Source organism: Poecile atricapillus, chromosome 2, assembly GCF_030490865.1.
Source record: "Poecile atricapillus isolate bPoeAtr1 chromosome 2, bPoeAtr1.hap1, whole genome shotgun sequence".
NCBI classification, from domain to species: domain Eukaryota; kingdom Metazoa; phylum Chordata; class Aves; order Passeriformes; family Paridae; genus Poecile; species Poecile atricapillus.
The window spans coordinates 54668055-54680505 of record NC_081250.1 but is presented as its reverse complement, the minus strand read 5'-3'; the positions used below and the strand labels follow the sequence as shown (position 1 = coordinate 54680505).

Sequence of the window (12451 nt, the reverse complement as noted above, 5' to 3'; positions counted from 1 at the left end):
TAAGCAGTCTGTCCTTCCACCCACCCACCCTTTTCTTTTTTTTTTTTTATGACCAAAATCATGTGGCTGTTTTAGTAGCTGCAACCTCCTCAGGCCCCAAAGCAATCCCCTCCAAAAATACCTCATGGTAAGTTGTTCTTCCTTAATGCTAATCAAAAGAAATGAATTCAACAGTACACTAAAAGCTTTCAAGAGACGAAATCTCTCCAAGGCACAGAGGAATGAAATGTCCCTGAGGATTACATTCACTGCATGCTCTCACACAGAGATCTGTCTGGCTGCTGGGTGCCTATCACTCCTCCTCCTCGTGAGGGTCAGTCCAATGACATTTCTAAGGCAGCGAGAGTTCTGAACACTGGTCAAACCAAATTCTATTTTTTTCGATTGTCTTTACTTTTCAGAAAAAATCCTCTGTTTGTCTGTGATAACAGCAAGCATTTATTATAAAGACAGGTAATTGCACCTTTACTGAATTTCCCCAGCCAATAATCAGCGTTAAATTATCCTTCCAGCAAAGGCTGCAGGGATACATATCTGGGCGAAGGCTTATGTCATCTCGAGGCACATTGGTAATTCTTTGCTTGGAGATCATGTCAAGTATCTTCACGCCCTGAAAGTTTAAGAACAAGAGAACTTTATTCAGTATGACAAACTCCTACTCTCCATTTTGTACACTAAGGCAGTCAGAGTGGTTTACAGAATAAATTTCAGAGCAGGGCTGAGTATGCCACCAGAAAAAACTGTTGATGCAAAAACACATCTAACCCAGGAGGTAACAAAAGGAGTAAAGGGATCAGAGTAATTTAGATGTTTTAAATTCACATGCCAAATAAAAAGACATAATAAGTGAATGAGTGACAGACTAGTAATTCCAGTCATGAACCAGTTTGGCTTATTGGGCTGGTGCTACGCCTGGAGAAATAAAAAGAATCCCAGCTTTTTCACAACAGTCCCTGAGAGACACAGAAATTTCCACCTTGGAAAAAGACAGTTTATTAAGATAAATTAATTCAATCTCAAGATATGCATTTCTACTCTTATATTTAAACAGAAAAGCAAGCATATTTAAACAATGCTTGGTTTTCTATGCTGTGATTTTTCACTCCTTCCTCAGGAAATCTCTAAAGTAATAGAACAAGAAGTTAAAAACCAGGAAGATTAAAGTTGTTCAAGAGACAGAGGAAAAAAAGAACCAATAATTAGATTTTTCTGTGTTGTTTAGACAAGGTAAGCTATAACCTTTCCAATAGCAAAATGGAGATTAATTTCATGTTAAGTAATGACTTGTTCTTTGTAATTTAAAACAAAAGTCTCTAAAATAAAATATTTTAGTAGGGACTTTTTTGCTTAGAGAGTGAGTCTTCAAATCACAGAAAAGGGGATGGAAAAGACCTTGAAAGGTCAGCATCCATCATGCCATGCCATGTTAGGTATTTCTAGCAAAACTGATTAAAAATATTTACCTGCCTATTTCTGTTTCCCCCATTGTGAGTTTCTATGTCCCTAGCTGTACAAATAGACAGATACAACTGTTTAAAAGTCATAGGGGGTCATGGTCTAAGCCAGATTTTTCAGGTTTTTTTTTTTAATCACAAGGAACAGAAAGTTGTATGGGGGTGGGTGACGGGATTTTTTTCAGTAATCTTTGTCACTGAAGAACTGTGAGCATGGAACACACTTCTACTGGCACCTCATCAGCTAGCAGACACCAAGGTTTCAAAAACAAACAAACAACTTACACACAGCATCTGCAATGCACAGATCCAAGATCTCTAGGTAACATAAACAAGGATCTAATCCTTTGTGTTTTCTAAGCTCATCTGATCAAATTTTTAACCTTGCTTGAATTGCATTTTAATAAAGTTGCTTTTTCTAAATCTTACTACTTTGTCTCCAAGGAGGATTTTCAGTGACTTATATCACACCTTCTGTTTTTCTACATAGCAGCAAATCTTATATGGGATACACCAGCTCCAGTTTAAAGTGGCTTTCAAACTAACAGTATAGGATCTTCTTTGGTTTTAAGTGTTGAGAGACAGTTGTTTAATATAATAAGTTTTACGTAAGAGTAAGTTATTTAGAGTTATAATATCATGTGATATAGGGTGCTGTTTGCTTAGCATGAATAGCTGGATTTTTTTGAAGTCTTAGGCTGTAAGCTGTGAACTTATACCTAGACATGCTTTTGGCTAGTAATTAATTATTAATTCATTTTCTTCTTAGTAGCTGGTACAGTGCGGAGTTATAGATTTATTGTAAGAATAATGTTGATGACTCACTGATGTTTTAGTTGTTGCTATGTAATTACCTATGCTCTGCCTGTCAACAGGTGCACAAGAAGTGAGAAAGGAATCAAAAAGGGGCCTCTGTTGGTTCTTTGGAACTGCCCACTGTAAAAGGATCCCAGTCCTTGAAGTTAAAACCTGGGGTGGTGTGTATGTGGCTCCTTGAATGGTGTGAGAATGCTTGAGCAGTGGCTTCTCCTCTAGCAGGCATGCCATTTACATCATGAACTGAAAGGACTTCCATACACAACTTTCTATCATGAAGGACCTAAAACCTGTCAAATTGGAGTCCAGCAGTCAACTAAACTACCTCTAAGGATCTGTCCCCCAGATGTTTCAGTTTGTAAAACTTGCACTACTAGCCATGGAGGAAGGAAAAGAGAATAGCAGCCAACATGGGTTACCTACACCTCTGAAAAGCAGAATTAGACCTCGCCTAAATACAAAAACTAGGTACCCATGCACACACAATAAGAAGCAAGGCTATAAACATTTTCTCTGATTTGGAAAACAAAAGTGTAACACAAAAGTTTGCTAGAGAATGGAGTTTAAAAAGTTAAAGGGGAAGGGAAAGGGCAATAACCAAATATATTAATCTTTTGGAGGCCAAGTGTCATTTCATTTTTCTTTGAAAGATAGGCCCTGACCATGGCTTTTTGTCTCTGACAGATGGCTCTCAATGTTTTATTAGTATTCTGTGTTCTGATGTGGCACATCATCTCTAGCTCTCATCCTATCCATGCCAGCAGATACCTAGAATACGTATTTTAATTGTATGGATCCGAAAAGAATAAAACCTTCAAAAAACCTAATGTTATGTCTCCTCAATGAAGCTTCCATTTTAATAGAGTTATTAAAGGGAAGCAAACAAAGGTCCACCTCTAACAATTTCATATCACTGGTTTTGAAAGATAAAAAAGAACAATGGTTTAAAATATGTTAATTAATTCCTCCCTTTAGGATGGAAAAACAATAGAAGAAAAAAAAGCTAGTGTTTCAGAAGTACTTTCACTACATAAAAAAAAATACTTTGGAATTTACACATGATACATACTTAAAAACATATCCCTCACTGCTGAGCTTCAAAACACAGAGCTTGACCCATCAATCAGATATACAGTGATAGGTGAAATATAACACTCTGAATGAATGCAATGGTTTCCTTTAAAACTACACTTAGAACAAAAGGGACTTATCTTCTATTTTTTTCCTAGTGGCCTAACAAAATAAGAAAGTATTACTGTATTTTTTTAATAATCTGCAACATTGAAAGTGCGTATGACAATGTCATTTCAGCACAAATTAAAAAATCCAGACAGTTCATTTTTTTTCAGGGGGTGGGAGTGGAGATGTTCTATTATTTATATAGATAAGAATTATATTGGCATTCCTTCCTCAGTTTGCTTCAATAAACTGCACTAATCAAAATTCTAATTAATAATAGTGTACATTAGTGACCGCCACAGTGGTATGTAGAGCTGCTTTCCTAATTTCTTCAGAAGTGGCAATCACATTGGAGAACCCTGACTAACCAGCAGGAAACAACAGAAGAAATTTCTACAAAGAAATGACTTATAAACCACTATTTTCAATACCTTTTATACCCACTTCTACAAATGCACAGTTTTTTAGCTGAATATTCTGGTAATAAGCATTGAAAAATTTCAGTGTAACACAGAGATATTTTTGTTCATTTAATGGAGGTGAAAAATACTTACCATATTATTAGCCCAAGCAATTAAGTGTCCTCTCCATTTTACATTTCTGATATTTCCTTCCCCTTCATGTAAAACGGAAGGCTTCCATCTATTCATCCAGCCTCTTTCATATAACAGCAACTATGAAGAAGTTCAACAATAAATATTTCTGTGACACAGTGCTGTATGCAGACATGGAAATTATTTTTTCTTCATTATCCCTTACTCAGTTTGGATTTAAGGACAATGAAAAATACATACCTATCACAACACAAAAGCAAATAAAATCAAACATTTTGACATAGTATATATACATCGAGCATCTTGTATATTACAGAATTCCTATTAAATTTTAATAATAAGGAGGCCTTTCATCAAGTTTCTCCAAAGAACAGTAAGTAGAATTATTTACCTTCTAAAGATAAAAAAATTAAGGTATTTCAGAACCTAAGTCTACAGCACTGGTGACAACACTTCAGAAAATTGATAAAGAAACCAGGTCACCTCACTGATCTCAAGATCCACCAATCTTGTCATAGACTCCTTCCCTCCAAAAAAAAGCAGGTAGTCAAAGAAAATTATCAAAGATCCCCAAGGTTGTGACCCTTTGCCTGGCTCCATGTGGAACTACACAGCTTTCCACAGGGGTCTAGAGATGCTGTGTTTTAGTCCCACTTGTGCAAACTGCATTATACCACAAGTGCTGCTGATTGTAAAACTTGTGTGATTGGTAATCTCAGGTTCTGCAACTAAGGAAGGTATTTTAGAATATCTAAATGCATAAGAGATGTTATGAGAAGCTTTTCAGCAGCAAAAAAAAATCCCAACTATGTGTAGAAAGTCTGCACAGAAAGACATTCCATACTGGTTGTTTGGAGCATGGTGCTAATAATGTCAAGGTTGCAGGCTCAATTCATTATGGACAATTCACCTAAGAGTTGGACTTGATGATCCTTGTGGGTCCCTTCCAAATCAGAACATTCTAATTCTGTATGTCTCATTAAGTTATTCAATAGGATTACAGGGAATCACTGACAGGTGCAAAGTGCAGCAATTGGAGGGATACCTAAATAAGAAGCTGAAGCACCTACAGAGATCATACTCTAAGGTACCACTCCTGCTAACTTTTGCACGAGTACACGCACATACGAACGTATGCACAACCTGGACCCAAGCTCACACCTCTCAGTGGAAGTTGTGAAATAGCTGCCTGCAAGTATTTCTACTATGCTAAAGCCCTAGTGAGTACTTTCCTTGCTAATATTTCCTAAGATCCAGCTGTATGCACTTCTTTTATATATGGTTTCTTGCCACTTGTATTTGGATAAATACATCAAATGTTAGGACATCAGTTGCTTAAAATAAGAACTTCCAGGATAATATGAGATTTTAATGGCAATTCTCAGACTGCCTCTCTCTCTCTCGCTCTCTCCTAAAGCCACCAGATGGCACCAGAAGACAAGTATTTTCTCGAAGAGTTTAAAGCAAGCAGTAGGTAAGGCAGTCGATTGTGAAATTTTTGTGTGAACTGCACTGCAGACATCAAACTTAATTCAAGCAAAGTGATTTTGTGTCCTTTGCATAGGTCACATGAAGGCCCAAGTTTTAGACAGTATAGATTTCCCCCCACCCCGCATATGAAAAGGCTACTAAGTCTTACAGAACATGTTATTTTACAGCTACCAGGGCAAGCCACTGAAAACAGTATAACATCTATGCCCATAAGTCAGTGCTATGTGGACGCATTTCCATTAGAAGACTGGTACATAGATAGCAACCCTCAGCTCAAATGAATGGTCTCCACTCAGATGCTAAAGATGTCATTAAAAACTAAGTACTGTGCTGATTCAGACTTGAAAATTACTTTTTTCCTAGTTTACTAACACCTAAGGAAAAGCTGGACAGAAGAAGAACTGCTGCTTGGATGCTTCTTTCAACCATCCAATAAAGGCAGCAGCAAAACACATGGTATATTGCATTACTGGACAAAGCTCCAAAAACTGATGTGGATGATGTGAAAGGTCAAACCTAGCTGATGTCAATTATATTAATTGTACTTGGAATTTTTTCTGCTTGTGACTGAATAATGATTTAAATTAATTTATTATCCTCAAGATCCAGAGCAAACCTGGTATGACACTTTGCATCTTTTCTGTTATTCATGGTTTGTGAATATCATGCTTTTTCATGACTCTGAGTAACAAACTGCAAGGAAAAGTAAGTGATCTGAGAAAGAACTATTGAAGAGAGAAGAATAATTGGAAAATCCTGTCTACGCTCAACTCTAAGAACACAAACTTTCAGATCAAGGCAGTAGAAGACAACAGGCTGGTATCACCTATAATAAGGATGGAAAATGAATCTGAATCACTGAAACACCCCACCATTCCCTGTTTCAGTTCAGCAAATGAAACAGGCCCAACACTGAGGCTAAAACTCCACACTGTGGCTTCAAAAAAATAATACATAATCTCAAAACATGCTTAACTAAGTTATCTTCAGTGCAATTATCTGCATGATATTGATATACATACTGTGATTTCTTTATTATTTCTTAGAGCAATGACACCTGGAAACTGAATTTGTGAACCCAGAACTTTCCCGTGTGTTTTGGAACTGTTGTCTACTAAAGGCATCTCAAAATAAGCAGCACCCTTTCTTTCTTAGTATTCCTTTCTGTCTCCACATTGAAATGTTGATCATACCAGAAAGTAATTAAAAACTTCAGAAGACTTGTAAGAAGAAATCCACAGTTTCTGTAGGGGTTCTTCCTACCACCTCCCTCTCTTTTTGGGACTTTATTTGCCATAAATCCTATATTATGGTAGTCAGCATTCACAGTACTTACATTTCACCAGCAGCCAAAATCCCACTTTCTTGGCTTCTCTGCAATAGAGTTTGTTTCCCCCGTTTTTCATTTGCTCTCATAAAGCTTTCTAGTCCTTTGTTAACTACAATACAGTTTTGTTTAGAACACTCTTCCAGTGCATCCTGCATGCACCACAATTTGATAATACAGCTAAAATAAAATAACCTTTAGCTTCTAGGTCCCCAACCACACTGCTTCATAGTACATTGCAATCTTCTGTTAGATTACTAATTATTTTCTGGGTCTTCTTAACTGCTTATAATTGTCCACCAGATCATTAAGAAAAATGACACACTGAAATGTATGAGATGGAGCTGGACACTTTCTGGTTTTTAAAATAAGTGGACATATTTCTCTTGCATTAGTGAATATATCTCTTCATACCTTTCTCTAACAGGAGATTAACCCACACCAAAAACTCTATTTTAGAGTGCATTCACTAAAGAGAATAAGTGAGTGTTTGGACTTAATGGAGCCTGTAATGCAATTAGCATTAACACTAATTACATGTAATCCCGGTCTTAAACTATGTACAGGAATTCCCAATCCTCTGAACAAAAAGGTGAATGATTGCAACTTTGGTATATCAACACGTTGAAGTAATTAAATTTCTCATTACCAATTACTAGCTTCAATATACTAATAATGTTAGTACTATTAATATTATTATATATTAATGTTAATATTATACCGTAAATAAGAGCTATCTGTTCTCACAGAAATTTCAAAGGAAACACACTTTTAATGATGCCCAGCATCACCACTTTGTTTCAACATATTGCCTTTTGTATAAAGATTTGAAGACATTTTAGTGAAGTGAAGAAAAAACGGCTTAAGATTTCAATTTGTAACTGAAGAGCCACTTTTCCAATCCCTACTGCAGAACTGTTGGATTAGTTTTTATTTCACAAGATAAAAATTAGGAATAAAGTCTCTGTAATTTTTTTGTCCTGTTCTTTGTCTAAGTGTGAAGATGAGCCTACCTGTGGCACTTGTCCTGTGTTTTGATGCCTGTCACCACGTTCACCTCAGCTAGGCCAGACCACAAAAATCTAAAATACTATTTCCATGGTTACAAGTGATCACTACAGTTATTTATTGTTTTCAGCATAAAACCAATATTTACAGGCACAGCCAAGATTAACAGATACCACAGAGTAACACAGAACAGCATTCTGCATGAAGACTTACTGTTTAATAGCTCATCCCTAGGAAAACATACAGCAACAATAAAAAATTATACTTTGTATTTGAAAGAGACGATGGACTGGATGAGCTCAAACAAGGCAGAGAATAATGTAAACCTCAAGCTTTCAGCTGAAGATGAGCTTTCAAGATTTCGTCACAGAATGTTGTCTAAGGAGCTGGGGTGTGAACAGAGAGGAGGGCAGTAAGTGCAGTCAAGGGAAATCAAGCAAGGAGGCAGAAGCAGACAGCAGCATCAGGAGCTATGCGATGGCAACAGTGAGAGATGAAACAGGAGCTACTGCTGTAGTTCATGGACAGAGAAGCTAGAAATTTAGAGATGTTTAATACAAACAAATGCCACAAGACTTTTATTAGGCTTCACTTTTAATAACTCAACTGCCATATTCCAGCTGTTGCCTATTCACAAAGAGCTACAGAATTAACACCTTGAAAAGCAAATCCTGCAGTCTTGCAGGCAGAGAGACACATTTCATACACTTAGATCCTCTTTGCTTGCCACCTCAGGCAATGGAAAAAAGGGTTCTACACAGACATTTGTAAAACACACAACTATAGATTACATGCACATAGGACTATGATCCATTTGCTTTACACAAACAAAATTTATTACAGCACAAGGAGAATTTTTGTTTTAGTGATAAAGAAGAAATGCATATCCAAATACCCATAAAGAAGAAATGTAAGCAAAAAAAAAAAAGCTTATTAAGCAAACAGGATATACTATGTATGTCTCACTACTCAGTAATATGGGATACATCTGGGCATTATATATTGCAGCAAGGAAATCGCAGACCAGTATTATTGCGGTTTGCTTGCTGCTACAGTTTGTTTCCTACTTATGGTAAATTATCCAATGCATGTACAGAAATTGCCACAGTATTTACTCCTTCACTTAAATCAGACCTTTGAGTATTTACTGAGTGACATTTTATAGCTTGCAAAGCAATCTGCCTTTCTTGTCTGGTACTCTTCTATCCAACATAATGCCAAACAGCTGACTATCTGCTTTCTAAAAATGGACTGTGCTGCAAACAGCATCCCGACAATTTAATAATTTGTCAAAGTAGTTCAGTTATTATGAAGTACATATCAGAGGTAAGGGTTCAGAGGTAAGGTCATCTACTTACTCACCATGCAAAATGCATCTGCTAACACTAAAAAGCAACGATTAAAAAACTGAGACATTCCTTGGCCCACTTGACTTTAATGAACAAATTCCACTACCCCTAACAGCAGTCACAGATCCAAGGAATGCTATTTCTCTTCCCATTTATGCACTGTTTGCAATCACCATCCTTTCTCTGTGTATGTTGCTCCACCTGGAGTAGAAAAGAATTTAGAATGTCTCATTTTGCTTTTCAGGCAAGAGTTACTATGGATCCAGAATTCTGACACAGAAATAGGTTTGTTTGTTATTTTTTTAGATGAGAAATTTGCCCCAGGTAACACTAAGCTCTCTCTGCTTTTATAAAAGACAAAGAAAAAAGAGTCTAATATTTAAACACAAGCACTGATATGTTCAAATGTTAATTTTGGGAGGATAAATAGGACAAACATGATCAAACACATCTGTATTTAAACACCAGTTCTTATAATGTATCTTCTGCAGCAAAAGAAACACAGACACTATTAAAAATGTTTTTATACATATTTCCATTATATGTCAATGTTTATTTTTATATACATATATTGATATAAAACCCATTAATATATTATGTAGATATAAACACAGATAGATATAGAGAGATGAGACAGTCACAGGGTAAATCTGCAGTTTTATTTTGGTTCTCTAGCCCTTAAAATGTTTCAGACTGGATATGCAAATCAATACTTATTATACAAAATGTATGTCCTAGGAAATTGAGGAGACCCAATCCAGTATGATATAGAACATTCCACCTCTATACTTCAGAATACACTTGTTCAATTTGTGTTGGGTCCCCACTACCACGCTAGGTAGAGAAGACTCAAAAAAACCCTTCATTAGCAGACATTCAGCAGTGACTCAATTACTTCAGAGGACTCACTCCCCTAAGAGTTTCATTAAAAAACCTTTGTGTTTAGTTATGGACGTTAATAGGGATTATGTCTCTGCCAAGAGGGGAATCTCAACTTGTCCTGCTCTCCTTTAGTTATCTTTACATAAATCACAGTAGCTGATACCTTGACTCTGGAACTGAAATAACCTTCAGCCTTCTTTCTTTGTTAGGTCTGTCTGTTTAACCCTCATGACATAATGGACACTTGGACTTCACAAAAATGTTCATTTAGTTGATGTACTGGGAAAGACCAGCACTCTAAGAGTTAAATCAAGAACACCTTGTTTTCAGCTTTACCACCCTCATTTAGTTGGCTTTTACCCTGTTATTTTTTGAGATTAGACCCTTTTTTAAAAGGTAGAAGGTTATGGCCTTCAATAGCACAGTATTTGTCTTTTTCCTTGCTTTGAAGCTCTATTGTCTGCTCTGGACAGAAATGCCCTGTTATTTACAATATACAGTATTATTATTTCAGGGTTACTATCATTGGCCAAATCAGCACAATGGTGCTGTGGTTAATTGCAGAGATGAGGAGGGGAATAGGGAAGCGCCTCCTTTTAGTATGGTAGCTATTGCTTCTCACTGCAACAGTGTCAATTTCCACAGTACCTGTCTTATTTCTAGGCACAGATAATATTCATTCGCTTAGGAAAAGGGGTGAAATAAGCTTTACCAACACAAAATATTATCTCAAGCTTAACAGAATTTCTTTTCTTTTAAAAACTAGTGCTTTAATAAGCAAGCAATTTAATTAGTTCATAATACGTTTTAGAGAAAAGCTTCTCTGCATGCCTACTTAAGCAAAGTTAAGCAACCATATAAACATATGCACAATAGAGTTAAGCTCACAACAATTTACAATGATTACCCCAGTTACCCCAGGGAGCACTGCTCTTAAGTCAGCTTTAGGTCAGGCTGAGCTTCTAAGACATAGCAAATCCCAGCATTACATAGCAATCCACCCAAGTTCCAGACATCCACCTGTGTAGGGAACTGAGGACCTGAACTGTTCATCTCTGAAGCATATCATTAGGGTTTTTCCCCCTCCTTCTATCTCTTGAATATTTATTTCCAGGATGTCCTGAGTGGATCTTACAACTGAAAAATGCATTTTTTACACATTTTATATTGTTACGAAGAATATTTTTCTAAAAAAATAAAGGAGAACCAAACAAGAAAACCCACTCAACTTAAGAAATGCTTATATACATTATGTCATCATTCCCAAGAAGCAGAAACACAGACAGACCCAGCAAACCTTTGGATTAAGAGATCACATGATACATACTGTGTTTTTTTCATGCACCTCAGGCAAGGAGCATAGCATGAGAGCTTTAAGCAAAGCATTTATTTTAAGTTTGATCCCAAATGAAGATACTGTTACCCTTGGTGAGGATGAGGACAACAGGCAACATGCCTCTCACCGCTATCAGGGATAAAGTCACTAAACATATGTAAAGGCACTGACCTCAGGAGCCACAGGAGGACCTGTCCTCCTCCCTGAAGGAGCTCCCCTTGGTTGCTTAACTTTGCTTAAGTAGGCACAATCCCCAGACACGGGGAGAGAGCGGTGAGGTCCACAGCCTTGAGGCTGTATGCTTCAGCCTGCTTCTCCTCACTCTTGTGTTCAGATCCCTGTTGCCTGCTGCCTCCGTACTACACTTTGGCTTTACAGTTAAGGAGAGGTGTAAATGTTCAGAAAAAGGGAAAAAAAAAAAAGTAGCTTTATTAGTTGGTGGAATTTAGCTTCATGAATTTTCAGAAAGCATTTTGTTGCTGCTTTCATGAAAGTATGTATGTTCCTTTTGGAGGAAAGAAGGGGAAAGGTTTCTACCACAAGGCTGGAGGTTTTATTTGTTGGTCTTCTGTACCAATAAAATCAAATTACAGGTGTCAAGGGACATTTGTTTCAATGCTAAATACCTTATGTTAAGATGTCAATTAAAGTTTTTCTGAGGAGGAAAGTTCCTCAGCAAAGCATGAATGTATTAAGAATGAGTATACCATTCCCCAGAGGACAGAATATAAAACAACCTGTCAAGTAATCAAAGATAACCAAAGAGAATGTGTTAACTCCCTGATGTTTTTTTCTGTTCGGCATCAGGTGAATGCAAGATCTTTTACCACCTGACGGAGCCCTGTTCTATTAATTCCTTGCTTCTCTCTTTCCATACCCCTTTTATCAGCACTAAAAAGCTTCACAAACTGGTGGCTGACACAGACACACACTGACTGTGCATTATTTTAAGGACAACACCAACTTCTACCAGCCAGAAAAAGCTGTCAAGCACCACTTAAATAAAGCACAGCTATGCTTTGAAACATATTGAACTGTTAATGAAAATTAAGATG

The 12451-nt window shown here is 36.8% G+C and overlaps 1 protein-coding gene across 1 annotated transcript in view; it reads right to left on the bottom strand.

Moving 5' to 3' along the window:
* The window catches only part of VPS41 (VPS41 subunit of HOPS complex), a 105476-nt gene that overhangs the window by 42045 nt on the left and 50980 nt on the right, over positions 1 to 12451 (bottom strand). The window contains exons 8-9 of the mRNA XM_058832028.1: positions 4004 to 4123; positions 464 to 610 (exon numbers count right to left, since the gene is read on the bottom strand). Coding sequence (XP_058688011.1) covers positions 464 to 610; positions 4004 to 4123 — 267 coding nt within the window. The remainder of the gene's footprint in view (positions 1 to 463; positions 611 to 4003; positions 4124 to 12451) is intronic.